The following is a 17,123-nucleotide window of genomic DNA, read 5'->3' as shown; positions in this document are numbered from 1 at the left end:
TTATTTGACAGGTAGAGTTTTAGACAGTGAGAGAGAGAGAGAGAGAGAGAGAGAGAGACAGAGAGAAAAGTCTTCCTTCTGTTGGTTCACCCCCAAAATGGCCACTACGGCTGGTGCAGTGCTGCACCGATCTGAAACCAGGAGCCAGGTGCTTCTTCCTGGTCTCCCATGTGGGTGCAGGGGCCCAAGTACTTGGGCCATCCTCCGCTGCCCTCCCAGGCCACAGCAGAGAGCTGGACTGGAAGAGAGCAACCGGGACTAGAAATGGCGCCCATATGGGATGCTGGCACCACAAGTGGAGGATTAACCTAGTGAGCCATGGCACCAGCCCAAGTGAATAATTTTTAATAGAAGCTACACATCATAGGTTTTTCTGCTGACTGAATGAATTAATCATGATAAATCAACCAGAATAATGGCTGGCATATATTGCACACCCAATGAGTGCTGGCCATTGTCAAGTGCCAGATGCTAATGAGATTGGTAGAGACACAGAACAGAGTCCCTGATCTTGCCGAATTTCTGTATTAATGAAGAGGGTTATTTCTCATTGCACCTACCCATGGGAGCTAGATAGTGAAACGAGAAACACTGCAGTGACGCTCACATTGTTGCCTGCAGACTCCCTGGATGCTGATCAGATCAAAGCTAGCTTCACATGATACCAAGACACAATTTACCTTTTCACTCTACTGACACTTGCACTGATGATGCAAAAGCAACAGTGGTGTTAAAAGATAACCTGTGGGTCAAGAAAATTTCAGACTTTATTGGAACAAACAGTGACTCATGAAATGGGCTGCCCCAGACACTCAGGGCTCCACCAAAGGGGCACAAGGAAAAGAATTTCCAAGAGTGAACCAAAGAAAATAGTTAATTGACTAAGCGCTAACATTAGCTTTATTTGGGTCATTTCAATGGAAAGTCCTTAGAGATCTGGTGCTTTCTGATTGGTTCAAATAAAGAGAAAGTCCCTAGTTAGGGGCCAGTTTATATTTCTAATCGGTGCAGAATATGATTGTTAGGGTTGACTGGCTTACGTAGGAACCCAAGGTCCTGGAGGCAACTCAGTCTAACGGCCTTCCAATTAATTAAACATTGAGTAAAGCTCCAGGTGGCTCAGCATACGTAAAGGCAGTGGCATGAAAACTGTAGTATTCAATGCATCCCTCACTGTACATATCCAACATAAGCAAAACCATTTTCCCCTAGGAACATCCTTAAGGAAATCATCTATTAATTTTATTGAAACTTGAAACTTGTTTGCCTTTTTAATGCTCAGTATGACAATATGAGAAGTACTCATAAAGTACTTCTGCCACATTTAAGAGTATGACAGTCATTTAGAAGAAAACCACTTGTAATTGAATTTTTAGCTTTTCATGGAACAACATTTTGACTAGAAAGAATGGCACTTAAAATACAGCTATTTAGATGTATTTTGCAAACATTTTCTTGAAAATCAATGAATTAGTCACGTCAGGGAAAATAATAGACGGTTCTCAGTGCCTATGATAAAATCAGAGCTTTCTTTTTATTATTTTATTTGAGAGGCAGAGGCAGAGAGACAGAGAAGACACCTTGTTGATTTCAAATTTCACATTACAAAGAACAAATAGTCACATTGTGTGTGTGTGTGTGTGTTAAGATTTACTTACTTATTTGAAAGGCAGAGTTACAGACAGAGAGGGAGAGACAGAGTGAAAGGTCTTCCATCTGCTGGTTCACTTCCCAAAGGGTCACAACAGCTGATTAGTTGATCCAAAGCCAGAAGCCAGGAACTTCTTGTGTGTTTCCCACACAGGCCCAGGGACCCAAACACTGTGTCATCTTACACTGCCTTCCCAGGACATAGCAGAGAGCTAAATTGGAAGAGGAGCAGCTGGGACTCAAGCCAGTGCCTGTATAGGATGCTGACGCTGCACTATGCCACGTGCCGCACACACCTGCCACACCAGTGTTTTTAAAGGGCAATCAAAGGGTGCCAGTACTGTGGCATAGTAGACTAAGCCTTCACCTGCAGCACCAGGATCCCAAATGGGTGCCAATTCATATATATATATATATATACATTATATGTATATATATAATATATATGTATATACACACACATATATATAAACACAGAGCAAGTACAGATATGAGAACCCAGATCTCATTAAATACAAAACTAAAAGAGATTTGTAAAAATGAAATATCATTCTTCTAACATTTTAGTTTCAGAAACTATAGTGATTTCTCATAAAATTGTGTTATTTATATGACTGTGGGTTAGGTTTTTTCATACTTGTAAATGAATTTTTAAATTTTCATTTTATGAGTTAACAAATATTAATAAAATATGACTCTTACAAATCATAAGCCCTTTGGAATTCTGAATAATTTTTAAGGGTATCAGGAAGTCCTGAGACCAAAAAGTTTTAGAATCTCTATTCTGGAGAAGCCAACTTTTCCTTTAAAGAGCTGGAAAGTTAACACCGGGTTTTGTGGCCTTGTGGTCCATGAAGCCACTACTCAGCGTGGCTGCTGTGATGGAGAGCAGCCATGTGCAATATGTAAATGAATAGCAGCAGTGACATAACACCCTTGGGAGCCTTGTTCCTTCCCAGCACTATTAGACAAACATTACTAGATTGTCCAGTTGGTGGAGTTGAAAACTTTCAATTGTTTATACTGTTACAAATCAAAAACAGAATATTAGATCATCTCATTTCAATGTGTGATCTACCAAATAAAAATTGACAGCTGGAGACCAAACTACCTATTTATACACCGATAGTAAAATTTATTCTAGTATATGAGTATTTGTTATGAGGTCAAATTTTAGACTAGTAACACAGAACTTTTTAATATTCACAAATTTAGTCAAGCCTTTTATTTGAGGAAGTAAAAATGAAAATCAAATTGCAAAGATCCAATTTATTTTGTTACTGATTTGCTAGATTATGAAGAATCTAACTAGATGATGCTTACATAGGTGACACTTCAAGAGAGCCTCAGGGCCATTGCTGTGGCACAGTGGGCTACGCCACCAGCAACAGTGATCAGCTCTATGAGCTCATGTCCTGGCTGCACCACTTCCCTAAGTGACCAGGGAAAAGCAGAGGAAAAATGGCCCACATGGCTTGGGCCCATTTGGAGAGTGAACGGATGGAAGCTCTCTCTATCTCTGCCTCTACCTCTCTGCAACTCTGCCTTTCAAGGGAAGAAAGCAAAGAAAGGAGAGTGCCTTGATTTATGCCCTCAAGTTGCCTTGGAGGAACAAAGCCTCCTTAGCCAGCTCCCGCTCCTTTCCCTACTGCACTAGGAGCATTATAGTGTTGCACTTTAAAGCTATTTGTGTTCGTGTGTGAAGCCCCTTGAAGACAAAATACATTATCAATCAGTTTCATACACCCAGCAACAGGTACAGTGCCTGACAAACTAGGAATCCAATTTTTCACAAGCACTGGGTATTGGGAGCCTGTTATACCAGTCCCTGTCGGGAGTGCTCGGAATAAAAAAGATGGAATAGAATGTCTGCCACCTTTTGACAATGGAAAAGTAGAGCAGCAGCATCTGACCTCACACAGGGAAAGCAAGCCTCCAGACACGTAGCGTTTCACCAGAACAGACCACAAAGCCAAAGAAAATTGCGCAAGTAGAAAACCCTACACTCCTAAGTCCATGAGGAATACCGTGGAATTATGGTTTACATGTCAACTGTTTGACAATCGCTAACTATACTGGGAAGAGACGTTAATTGAAGCGTCAAAGTCCTTGATGCGCGGCCCACTCTAACAGTTGCCGTTGCGGGATTCGGCCTTGCAGAGCCCGAGCCCAACTCCTCTCACGTGCTCAAATCCACCGGAACCCCAGCAGCCCCCACGGCTCGCCTGCACTACCCGTTACCTACTTCCCGCCTTCCCGCTCCCTCCTTCCTCCCTATCCCACCCACCCCCGCCCCGCCCCGCCCCTTCTCCCCCAGGCCCTCCCCTCTCCTTTTCCCCCTTTCTTCCGTCCGACCCTAGACAACCTCCGCTTGTTCCCTTCCTCCCTCACTCCAAAATCCTCATTCTCCACGTCTCGAAAGTATCTCCCACCCCCTAGCTCCATCCCCAACGTCCATCTCTCGGAACAACTTCCGCCCAACTCCATAACGGCGTCTCCCAGTTCCCCGCCAGGTGGACCGGAAGTACGTCATGACGAGGCGCCGGAGCGCTCGTTTGGCGCGCGCGCCGTTAGCGGCGGGGCTGTGCTAATTTCTTGGGTTTTCTGTCAATTTTCTTTGGTTTTTGATTTTTTTCGGACTTGTATACTTACAATTTTGGAGATGCCGTCTTCTTTGCTTGGCGCGGTGATGCCGGCTTCCACATCGGCTGCAGCCCTGCAGGAAGCTCTGGAGAACGCGGGGCGACTTATCGACAGGCAATTGCAAGAAGACCGCATGTATCCGGACCTTTCCGAGCTTCTCATGGTGTCCGCCCCAAGTGAGTGATGGGTGCCCATTAGGTCACCCTTCTTTCTCAGACAGAAAGACCCCCGCCTGCTTCTCTAATCCTGGTCCTTATCCTCAGTTGGTCCTGGTGAGGACATCCCGAGATTTAGGGCGCTGTTTTGCTCTATCTTTGAAGACCCCCAGTCTATTTTCAATCTTCCGTCCTCACTTTCTTCTTTGTAGATTCTTAAGACGGCAAGAGTGAAGGCGAATCCCCAGTTGAAGCTGAACGAGGCGAAGTTCCCAACCCAAATGTGCCTTTTGGTGCTCCCAGATGCAAAGGATTTCCTGATCAAAATCGGGAATCAAAACCTCATTGTTGTTCATTCCTTGAGTTAATATTTCAGTGAATAAGAAAGGCACACAAGGTTATATTGGAAGATTTACTATAATTTCTAAAAGATATACTTTGTTATGTAGAGTAAGTATAACATGAAGTGATGAGAGATGCTAGAACTACCAGTGGAATGGGTGCCGGTTCCGGTCCCGGCTGCTCCACTTCCGATCCAGCTCTCTGCTATGGCCTGGGAAAGCAGTAGAAAATCGCCCAAGTCCTTGGGACCCTGAACCCGCGGGGGAGACCCAGAAGAAGCTCCTGGTTCCTGGCTCTGGATCGGCGCAGCCCCAGCCGTTGCAGCCAATTGGGGAGTTAGGGAGTGAACCAGTGGATGGAAGACCTCTCTCTCTCTGCCTCTTCTCTCTCTGCGTAACTCTGACTTTCAAATAAATAAATAAGTCTTAAAAAACAAAAAACAAAAAAACAAACAAACAAAAAACTACCAATGGAATAAAGGAAGAGAACAGGGAGTTCAACAGTGCTAGTGAACAGGGAGGGGAAGTTAGAGTACTTTTGTTGGTCCACAGAAATGGGGTGATTGGAAAGGTTAATAGTTTTAAATTATAACCAGTTTTTCTAGGCTGGTGGAATTGCATCAGTTAGAAAAAGTGACCCCTTCGTGAGATGGAAATTGAAGAAAAGCAGAGAAGTGTGGGAAAGAGATGAGATTTTTGGTAAGCAAGAACCCATAAAAGCTATCTAAGACAGTGTATGCAAGGCGAACCAAAAAGATTCTTCTGTTGATATATGAAAATTGTTCATCGGTAGACTTGTCATTAGAGAAATGATTAAAACAGAGGTAGTATTTACTCTTGACAGCTACTTACCATTGAATTCGTCTTAGGAGACCAGATTTCCTGTTAGTAACTGCCATCCTGACATCATTACTTGCTTTGGCTGTCTGCTTTGAAAGCAAGATGTAAGTTAGTACGTTCTGGTCTTACTGTACATCTCATCCCTTTACACACTTCTACCTGGTCAACCCAATCTCTCTCTTTTGTGTTTTTCTTGAAGTCTTGCTTCAGTAGCACAGAATTTAAAATGCTTTCCCTAAGAAGCTCCCTTTTCAGAATTTTACATTTTTTTTTAAATATTTCATTTGAGAGGTAGAGTCACAGACAGAGGTAGAGAGAGAGAAGTCTTCCATCCGCTGGTTCTCTCACCAAATGGCCACAGTGGCTAGAGCCGGGCCAGGCAGAAGCCAGGAGCTTTTTCCAGATCTCCCATATGGGTGCAGGGGCCCAAGCACCTGGACCATCTTCCACTGCTTTCCCAGGCACATTAGCGGGGAGCTGGATCGGAAGAGGAGCAGCCGGGACTCGAACCAGCCACATGTGGGATGCCAGCACTGCAGGAGGCGGCTTTACCTGCTATGCCACAGCACCGGCCCCTCTACCTCTTTCTTAATTCTGCCTTTCAAATAAATAAATACTTTTTTAAAAAGGAAATTATTTCTGATTATTTTATTTGAGAAACAGACTTCCCATCTGCAGATTCACTCCCAAAATCTATAATTTCTAGAATGTTCTTTCTAATTTACCTGACAGATTTCTTCCAGACTCCTTGTGAAAGTCTTCTGTTTTTCTTTGAAGTATTTTTCAGTGATTCCCATGTTCACTAAAATTAATTTCCTCTTTCACTTCCCACTGCCATTTAAAATATGCAGTATTTTATTAAAATTGTATTTTAGAATGAAATACAGATTTGCTTTACAAAGGATCCATTGGAGAAGGAGTGAACAGTGTTACAAATGAAATATGATTGAGTCTTACTGGTAATTGTTGAAGTTGGGTTATCTGTACATAGAAATGAGTTGCATATTTCTCCTATTTTTGTGTGTTCTTTAAATTTTCATTATTCAAAAATTGTTTTGTATGTCAGTTCCTCCTAACATCTAGATTCCTAAAAAGATGCCTGGGATGATTATGTCATCAGTCAGATCTACAGCACAGCTTCAGGACCAGGGAGGACAAGCTGAGGAGACCAGCTATCTGCCCTTCATGACCTGAGTCTTAAGAGAAGGAATGCCTGCTGAGAGCGTTTTATAAAACTCTCTGTGGCTTTTCTCCCCAATAAAACAGTCCTTATGTTAGCATTTGTTTTTGTTATATTTGTGTGAAGGAGAAGTCTAGAGGGAAAAGGCATGGACTGTTTTAATCTGAAAATGTTTAAATGGGAAAGACAATAAGCTGTTTTCCCCCATCTTTTTTTGCCCAAGGTTAGTTGATCTACAAATTTCTACACAGTTTTATAAATGCTTTCCATTTTAAGATTAATAAAATAATAGAAAAACACTAAGCTACTGTGGAGTAAGTTGCTGTAAAAGATAACCTTCTGAGGTTAACTATGGAATTTTTTAGGGCAATTGTTGTTAAGATGCTGCTTAGGAGACCAGCATCCCATTTCAGAGGGCTGGTTGAGTCCTGGCTGATCTGCTGTATTTTGTTTTGTTTTAAGATTGATTTATTGGGACCGGTGCCTTGGCACCATGGCATAGTAGGTTAAGCGCGCCCACCTTTATGTTAAGCGCCAGCATCCTTTATGGGCACTGAGTCCCAGAGTTACAGAGAAAGAGAAAGAGAGGTCTTCCATCTGCTGTTTCACTCCCCAGATGGCCGCAACAGCCAGAGCTGAGCCGATCTGAAGCCAGGAGCCTGACGTTTCCTTTTGGTCTAGGAGCTCTCCTTTATATTGAGGGGCTCAAGCACTTGGGCCACCTTCATTGCTTTCCCAGGCCCTTAACAGGGAGTTGGATTGGAAGTGGAGCAGCAGGGATTCAAACCAGCACCCATGTGGGATGCTGGTACCACAGGCAGAGCTTAACCTACTATGCCACAGCTCCAGCCCAGCTCTGCTTCTGATCCAGCTTCCCGCTAGTGCACCTGGGAAGGCAGGTGCTTGGGCCCCTGCCACTCTGGTGGGAGACCCAGATGGAGTTCTAGGCTCCTGATTTTGCCCTGGCTCAGCCCTGGCTGTTGAAGGCATTTGGGGATTGAACCAGTGGATGGATGATTCTTTGTCTCTACTTCACTATACCTTTCAAATAAATCATTTAAAAAAATCATTTGCAGGGATGAAGTACTTGATCATTTAAAAAATGGAATTTCTCAGGCCTACTTTGTGTGTGTCAGCTAGAATGACTTTATTTTCTCTGTCTCTGTGGAACTGTCTCCTGCACCATGTTTTATGGCTTGTAATGCTTCTCTTTGCCCAACTGATGAGCAGTGTATTATTACAAATACTTTCTTTTCTTTCTTTTTTTTTTTCAGACAGTCCCACCGTTTCTGGCATGTCAGATATGGATTATCCTCTCCAAGGACCAGGTTTGCTCTCGGTACCCAATCTTCCAGAGATCAGTTCCATCCGAAGAGTTCCTCTCCCACCTGAACTTGTCGAACAGTTTGGACGTATCCTATTAGCTTTTATTTAACTCTGTGAAAAATGGTGTTTTCATTACTGGAATTCTTATTTTGTGTTTAATTGCTGTATTTTGTGTAAGTTCATTTAAGGGTTTTATTTGAAGTATGTTTAAGTGTATGAATGGCTTGCTATTTTATTAAATTTTAGACTGATTGTGATGTTTAAAATCAAGTTTAAGTCAAAAGTTATTGAAGCAAATTTATGAAAAATGAGACTGAGCCATTTCTACCTTACATCCACACTACCTCAGATATGCAGTGTAACTGCATGATGGGCGTATTCCCTCCTATCAGCAGAGCTTGGCTTACCATTGACAGTGACATTTTCATGTGGAACTTTGAGGATGGGTATGTATTTAAGGCTTTACTGTGATTAGAATTTAAACAAACATTGTAGCCAGTGTCCCACTCATTAGAAGCTTCCTGGTTTATCTTTCATTCATTAGCATCTGGATCAGTACTTCTAAATATGCATGCCAGTCATCTAGGGATGTTCAAATATGATTTCCATTTTAGTAGTTCTCAGTGAGGCCCAAGAGCCTTCCTTTACAAGCTTGCTCTCTTGAGTAGTAAAGATCTAGGTCCCAAGCTCTAACCCCGTAGTAAAGATAGTACTAGTGATTTTTTCAGAGATTTCACATTTTTTTAAGACATCTCTTTTCCTTGCATTTCTTTTGAGTGGGCCTCTGATAACTTATTGAAGTGACTCAATAGATTTGCTTTTTTGTTTGTGTATTTTTCATGGCCTTAGGTAGGTCTTTATCCATGGTCTTTAGAATAAAACAATTGGGTATACTGGCTTACTTTTTCATTATATTCCTTCTCTAAATTTATTTAACCTTTAAAGAGCATGTGAGATGCAACTTTGTTTTCTTTATATGTGTAACATGTTTTCTTCAATTATTTACAGAGGAGACCTTGCCTATTTTGATGGACTTAGTGAGACTATTCTTGCTGTGGGGCTTGTGAAACCAAAAGCTGGTAAGAAGTAAAATTATACAGATAAATAGTTGAGTTTCCAAATGAAGTTTTGTTCCAAATTGCTTATAATTACATATATATAAGGGATTGGGGCTATTTTCTGGTTAATTCTCTTCAATGGTATGAGTCTGCCTTCTTAAATGTTAAACAATGTTCTGGAATTTTATTATGCTTACTTTTTACAACTCTTTATTGGCTTACCTGGAGGGTTATTTATTTATTTATTTATTTATTTTTGCATTATAGATTTTTCATCAATTACTGAATTTAGAGTAAAAACCCTGCCACCTTAGCAATTTTTAAGTGTAAATTTCAGTAATATTAAATATGTAAACACTGTTCTGCAACTATCATCACTGTCCATGTCGAACTCTTTATCTTGCAAACTGAAGCTCTGCCCATTGAACTCTTGTTCCTCTTTGCTCCAACCCTTTACAACTACCATTCTACTTTTTGGCTCCATGAATTTGACTCCTAGGTTCTCATTTAAATGGAGTCATACAGTTTTTGTGATTTTTTTTTTTTTGACTGGCTTATTTCATTTAGCATATATCCTCAAGATATAGCCGTGTTGTAACATGTATCAGCATTTACTTTTGAGGGCTGAATAAAAGTACATTGTATATAGATGCTACTTTTTGATTAATCTTCAGTTCATGGATATGTGGATTACTTTTACCTTTCAGATATTACGAATAATGAATGTTGCTATGAACATGGATGTGAAAGTATAAGTCTTATATTTTAATGAACTGAAACTATTTAAAATGTAACTTTTTAAATGCCATTAAATACTGAAGTGATTGCTATTGAAGTGATTGTTTCCTGAAGTGGCTCTTTTCTACTGCTATTTACTTATATAAATCATCATGCATTAACATCAGAAGTAAATGGATTCAAACATTTTATATACTATTTAATCAGTAGTTCGTAATGAAAAACTATGTTCTGTTTAAATTATGAATCTTTTTTTCTAAAAATAATTCCTACATTGTGTCTACTTTAAGGGATCTTTCAACCTCATGTACGACACCTCCTGGTTTTGGCAACCCCTGTGGATATAGTAATCCTTGGACTCAGCTATGCTAATTTGCAGACAGGTATGGCAGCCCACATGTTATTTATTGGTTTAATTTTATTTATTTATTTATTTGAAAGTCAGAGTTACAGAGAGAAGGAGAGACAGAGAATGAGATTTTCCATCTGCTGGATCACTCCCCAAATGGCTGCAATGGCCAGGGCTGAGCCAGGCCAAAGCTGGGAGCCAGGAGCTTCTTTTGGGTCTCATGCAGGTGCAGGGACCCAAGCACTTGGGCCATTTTCCGCAGCTTTCCCAGGCACAGCAGGGATCAGGAATGGAAGTGGAGCATCCAGAACTTGAACTGGCACCTATATGGGATGCCAGCATTGTAGGTGGCTGCTTAACCAGCTATGCCACAATGCTGTCCCCCATGTTATGTTTTTTAAAACAATACGTTGACAATAAGTAGTCTTATTAAAAACTAATCTGTGCCTTCCTAGACACTGGCACTGTGCTCTTGGGACCTTCCAATCATCAGAATCATGGGCCAAACAAACCTCTGGGTTTTATAAAGTACCCAGCATTGGGTATTTTGCTGTAGCAACATGAAATGAGTTCATCCAAGAGCCAAACTCAGTGTCTTATTCTCAGTGGGTCTTCATTGAGTCCTGGCAGGCATTCAAGGAGCTGCTGCTTGAGAAAGATAGAGAAGAATCCATAAACATTTAATGACTGGGTCAGTGAGAGGTTTTGTTGTAAACGTGGCATTTCCAAAGGCAGGGAAGCTGAGAGTGGCTGGGGCGTGGTCTCACACTGTGGGCCCTGTGACCTAGGAACTGGACGTCTGTGTGTGTGTGTCTGCCAGGTTGTCAGACCAGCAGTGCAATTCAGTGCCTTCTCTGGGGCTTGATTGATCAGGAAGAAGGGGTTTCTGAAAATTATTTAAACTAAATGTTAAGATATCAGATTCCACCCCTCTGGACAGTGCTGGAAAAATCCCAGAAAGATGCTGCCTTTTTGGGGCCTTGTTTGTCTTCTATCTGGGAGGGCAATTAAACACCAACCAGATAGGAAAGTACTTTTCAGATATACTGTTGATTCCTTAAAGTAATAAGGTAAGAAAGATTTTGAGCAGGAAATGTAAATAACTTACTGTAAGATTTCTATATTGTTAATCTATTTCTGAATGGTTTTCTTGCCCTCTGTAGATCTTTTGTGGGAGAAGGGGACAAAACAAAAACTATAAAATTAAAAACAAAAACTAATCTGGGTGAAATGCTTGATTCCAGTGACTCAATTGAATAATTATTTCTATCAAATCTTCAGGCTCTTTCTTGAAATTTAATAATTTGGAATTATTTTTTATGTAATGTTTTACTACACATTTTATATATTTATATATGTGTACTATAGTACTATAGTTTCTATTTAACTTGAATTATCAGATTATTTGTATCAGACTTGTACTAATTCAAAATATTGACACTTTCAAGTAAGAATTTAGTAGGAATGAATTCTGAAGATACTACAAAGATCATTTTTTTAACCTTGAAAAAGCTAATAATTATTGTATTCTTTCTTTTAAAAAATTAGGTTCTGGAATTCTTAATGACAGTATGTCTGGTGGGATGCAGTTGCTTCCAGATCCTTTATACTCTCTTCCCACTGATAATACATACCTTCTAACAATAACTTCCACTGATAATGGCAGAATTTTCTTGGCTGGGAAGGATGGCTGTTTATATGAAGTAGCATACCAAGTAAGTCTGACATGCATAAACTTTTTACCCTCTCTCTTGTTTTGACTAACTATTTTGTGATTTGTTTGAGAGATAGAGTGCTCCTATCCTGTGTTTCACTTTCCAAATGCTTCAAAAGGCCAGTACTGGCTGAGGTAAAACTAGGAGGTGGGAATTCATCCACTTCTCTCACATGGGTGTCTGGTAATCAACTATGTGAGCCATCACCTGCTTCCTCCCAAGATGTACATTGGTGGAAATCTGGAAACAGGAGCAGAGCAGGGATGTGAACCCAGGTCCTCTGAAACAGGATCTGAGCTTTTTTTTTTTTTTTTTTTTTTTTGAAAGAGTTACTGAGAGAGAGGTCTTCCTTCCACTGGTTCACTCCCCAGATGGCCACGTGGGCCAGGAGCTTCTTCCCAAGCATTTGGTCCCTCCTCTGCTTTCCCAGACACATAAGCAGGCAGCTGGATTGGAAGTGCAGTAGCCGGGACTTGAACTCCTTTCCCTCTCTGTTGATGAAAAAAGATGGGCTTGTTTTTGTATTCTGATATAAAGACATTTATATATACTAGTGGAAAGTAATCAAGCATAAAATTAAACCTGTAGTCTTCAGTGATTACACCATGAAAATTAAATCCAGTATTCTTCCCAGAGGGACAAACCGTTATCAATTCTTTGCATGTCTTTATAGACTGTGATATATGCATTGATGTATGTGTATATATAAATATTACATATTTTTTGTGTATACACACACAAATGCATAGTTTATTTCTGCAAATTATGCTTTAATAGGATTACTGGTTATGTTTTGAGTCTCAGTTGGATTTTGAAATAATTATGGCCCTTTTTAAAAAAAAAAAAATTTATTTGAAAGAGTTAATAAGGAGGAGAGACAGAGATATCTTCCATATGCTGCTTAAGACACCTAATAGCATCATGGTTGGGGCTGGACCAATATGAAGCCAGGAGCCTGGAGCTTCTTCCAGGTTTCCAACATGGGTGCAGGCATCTGAGGATTTGGGCCATTTTCTACTGCTTTCCCAGGAGCGTGACTAAGGGAGCTGCATGGGAAGTGCAGAGCTCATGTGGGATGCCACCACTGCAGGCCATGGCTCACCCTGCTGCGCCATGTTGCCTACCTTCATAATTATGTTTTGAAAGTCCTTGTACTTGGTAGTTATTTTTAATTCTGAGTCTAAAATAAATAATTAAATTTGAATAATAAGCCTTACTTTGTTTACAATCATTGGTATATCATGAAGATTTGAAAATTTTTGTAAATATGGGTATATAGTAGTTGTTATGACAACTTGTTTTACTTTCACAAGTCATCTTTCTATTTTTCTCTTTTAAGGCAGAAGCAGGTTGGTTTAGCCAGCGATGTAGGAAAATAAACCACTCGAAGAGTTCACTTTCTTTTCTTGTTCCTTCCTTACTGCAATTCACATTCTCAGAAGATGGTAAGTAAAACATTTGTCCTAACTTTTTTTTTAAGATGTATTTATTTATTTATTTGTAAGGCAGAGTTGCAGAGAGAGTTGAGGAGACAGAGAGAAAGATCATCCATCCTCTGGTTCACTTCCCAGATGGCCCCAATGGCCAGGGCTGGGCCAGGCTGAAGCCAGAGCCAAGAGTTTAATCCAGATCTCCCATGTGAGTACAGGGGCCCAAGCACTTGGGCCATCTTCTGCTTTCCCAGATGCGTTAGCAGGGAGCTGGATTGGAAATGGAACAGCCAGCATACTAACCAGTGCCCACATGGGATGCTGGCATTAAGGTGTCAGTTTCACCTGGTATGCCACAAGGCTGGCTCCACAAATTGTCATTCTTAATCAGAATTGTTTTGTTTTAAAGATTTATTTATTTGAAAGGCAGAGTTACTAGAGAAGGAGAGACGGAGAGAGAGCTTTCTATCTGCTAGTTCACTGTCAGGAGCCAGGAATTCCATCTGGGGTTCCTATATGGGAACAGTGGCCCAAGTATTGGGCCATCCTCTGCAGCTTTCCCAGGGGCATTACCAGGGAGGTGGATCACTAGTGGAACACCCGGAAATTGAACCAGAGCTCATATTTAATGCCAGCATTGCAGGCAGCAGCTTAACCCACTGTGCCACAATGCTGGCCACAGAATTGTTTTCATATTTAAAAAAATTTTTTTGTATTTATTTTCATCTACTTGAAAGGTAGAGTGACCCATATAGGAAAGCGAAAGAACTCCTTTTTTTTGTTTGTTTGTTTTTTTTTTTTTTGGTAGAATTTGAGACAGAGAGACAGAGAGAAAGGTCTTCCTTCTGTTGGTTCACCCCCCAAATGGCCACTGCCGCTGGCACAGTGCTGCGCCAATCCGAAACCAGGAGCCAGGTGCTTCTTCCTGGTCTCCCATGTGGGTGCAGAAGCCCAAGTACTTGGGCCATCCTCCACTGCCCTCCTAGGCCACAGCAGAGAGCTGGACTGGAAGAGAGAAACCGGGACTAGAACTCGGTGCCCATGTGGGATGCCGGCGCCGCAGGCAGATTAACCAAGTGAGACATGGGGCTGGCCCCCCCCCCCTTTTTTTTTTCTTAAAGATACATTTATTCATTTGAAAATCAAAGTTATACAGAGAGAAATAGAGGTAGAGAGAGAAAGAGAGGTCTTTCATCCACTGGTTCACTCCTCAGTTGGCAGCAGTACCGGAGCCATGCTGATCTGATGCCAAGAGCCAGGAGCTTCTCCTAGATCTCCCACGTGGGTGCAAGGGCCCAAGGACTTGGGATATGTTCTACTGCTTTCCCAGGCCATAGCAGAGAGCTGGATCGGAAGTAGAGCAGTTGGGACTTGAACCAGCACCCATATGTGATGCCGGCACTGTAGGTGGCGGTTTTACCCGCTACACCATAGCGCCGGCCCTGAGAGAAAGAACTCTTCTATCCACTGGTTTACTCCCCACATGTCTACATCAGCTGGAGCTGGATAAGTCCAAAGCCCGGAGCTCAGGCCTCCTATGCGGGTTGCGGGGCCCAAGTACATAGGTCCTCATCTAGTGTCCGCCAGGACTTATTAGTAGGAAACTGAATTGGAAGCAGAGTAGCCAGGACTCAAGCTGATACTCATATAGGGTGCAGGCATTGCAAGTGGCGACTTAACTCACTGTGCCACAATACTTGCTCATTGTCACATTAAATAGCAATTTTTATAAACTCATCAGGTCTTTTAAAGGGGGAAGAATTTATAAAACAAGGAGAACGTATGGATTTTATCTAAAAGTTACTTATTGTCTATAAATGTAACATGATAGAACATATATTGAAACAGCTACACATATTTAAACCAAAGTATGTGTATATGTGAGAGAGGAAGATATTCAGACATCTAATATATGCTCTGCCTGGTCTACAAAAAATTTGCAGTATAAAAAGAACATATTTGCTTCTATATATTACTTCCAGTTATTAAACAGCTTTTTCAAAAGGAGTTGTTTTATAAGCATACAGGTGAAAAAAGTTCTTTTTTTTTTTTTTTTTTTTTTTTTTTTTTTTGACAGGCAGAGTTAGAGAGAGACAGACAGAGAGAAAAGTCTTCTTTTTTCCGTTGGTTCACCCCCCAAATGGCCGCTGCGGCCGGCGCACTGCGCCTATCCAAAGCCAGGAGCCAGGTGCTTCCTGCTGGACTCCCATGTGAGTGCAGGGCCCAAGGGCCTGGGCCATCCTCCACTGCCTTCCCGGGCCACAGCAGAGAGCTGGCCTGGAAGACGAGCAATAGGGACAGAATCCGACACCCCGACTGGGACTAGAACCCAGGGTGCCAGTGCCGCAGGTAGAGGATTGGCCTAGTGAGCTGCAGTGCCGGCCAGTGAAAAAATTCTTAAGCAGAATCCTTGTCATATATGAAGTTTTGTTGTATTTCTGTAGATTGAGGGAATAAATATGAGTTGACCAAAAAAATTGATTTATCACTAAAATTAAACAGATATTGCCCAAAACTAACTTAATGCTTCTATTTCAAATAAAGTAATCTTTTGGCAATGAAAGAAGTACCTAAATTAAAAAAAAAAAAAAAAGAATATATCTGAGTTTTTGATGAACTGTGTGATTTACACTGATCAAATAATTATAAAATGCTTTGGTAAAATAAGATATATACACCTGAAAATGTTGATAGGATGAATTTTTAAATTATTTTCCTTTGAGGCTGATGCTGTGGTGTATCAGGTAAAGCTGCTGCCTGCAGTGCTGGCATCCCATACGGGTACTGGTTCGAGTCCCATTTGCTCCCATTTCATATGCAGCTCCCTGCTCATGCCCCTGGGAAAGCAGTGCAGGATGGCCCAAGTGCTTGGGCTCCCACAACTCAAGTAGGAGACCCAGATGAAGCTCCTGGCTCTTAGCTTTGACCTGGCCCACACCTGGTGTTTGTGGCCATTTGGGGAGTCAGTGGAAGACTTGTCTCTCTAATTCTGCCTTTCAAATAAATAAATTTTTTTAAAAAATTCTCTTCCTTCACACAATAAAGTATTAAGTAAAATGATATGAATGTAGTTATTTTATATGTTTCTAGCTTTTATTACATTCTTTAAAGACTGCAGATTGAAGAAGTAATCTAGAAATTGTTTTTTGGTTTGGTTTAACATCTGTTTACGAAAAAAGAACTTACTTTTGACGCTCTTAACCCAATGACAGTGTCTGACATCTGTTTTTCATGTGTTCTTGTGTCTGAATGTTTGTGGCTTGGGCCTTATACATATAGGGCTTAACTACACAATGAGAGACAGGAATACCACTGAATGCAGAGTTCTAATTTAGCAACTTGAATCTGGTATAAGTGGCTACTGTGTTCAATTTATTAATTCTTGGATTGTTTTTCTTTGTCTTTCTTTTAGATCCTATTGTTCAAATTGCTATAGATAATTCTAGAAATATTTTATATACACGATCGGAGAAAGGTGTAATACAGGTAAGTATTAATATACTACCATTTAAGAGTGAAAAAAAATCCCTCATTTTGTTGCTTTGTTTTAGTTTTAGTTTTTGTTTTTGATTTGACAGACAGAGAGACAAAGACATTCAGTCAGATAGAGGTAGCAGTCATTCACTGGATCATTCCTGATACGACTGCACCTAGGATAGGTCCAGGTCAAAAGCAGGAGCCTAGAACTCAACCTGCAT

General features: G+C 41.0%; 1 protein-coding gene across 1 annotated transcript in view; it reads left to right on the top strand.

The window, feature by feature from the left end:
* Nucleotides 1-3,990: 3,990 nt before the first annotated feature.
* Nucleotides 3,991-17,123, top strand: part of NUP155 (nucleoporin 155) — a 69,899-nt gene continuing 56,766 nt past the window's right edge. The window contains exons 1-8 of the mRNA XM_002713980.6: nucleotides 3,991-4,469; nucleotides 8,084-8,221; nucleotides 8,485-8,581; nucleotides 9,144-9,214; nucleotides 10,222-10,314; nucleotides 11,829-11,995; nucleotides 13,335-13,440; nucleotides 16,838-16,911. Coding sequence (XP_002714026.1) covers nucleotides 4,313-4,469; nucleotides 8,084-8,221; nucleotides 8,485-8,581; nucleotides 9,144-9,214; nucleotides 10,222-10,314; nucleotides 11,829-11,995; nucleotides 13,335-13,440; nucleotides 16,838-16,911 — 903 coding nt within the window. The 5' untranslated portion in view covers nucleotides 3,991-4,312. The remainder of the gene's footprint in view (nucleotides 4,470-8,083; nucleotides 8,222-8,484; nucleotides 8,582-9,143; nucleotides 9,215-10,221; nucleotides 10,315-11,828; nucleotides 11,996-13,334; nucleotides 13,441-16,837; nucleotides 16,912-17,123) is intronic.

Source organism: Oryctolagus cuniculus, chromosome 14, assembly GCF_051225735.1.
Source record: "Oryctolagus cuniculus isolate XC-2025 breed Fujian yellow rabbit chromosome 14, ASM5122573v1, whole genome shotgun sequence".
Lineage (NCBI taxonomy): Eukaryota > Metazoa > Chordata > Mammalia > Lagomorpha > Leporidae > Oryctolagus > Oryctolagus cuniculus.
This window is presented reverse-complemented; position numbering and strand designations above follow the sequence as displayed.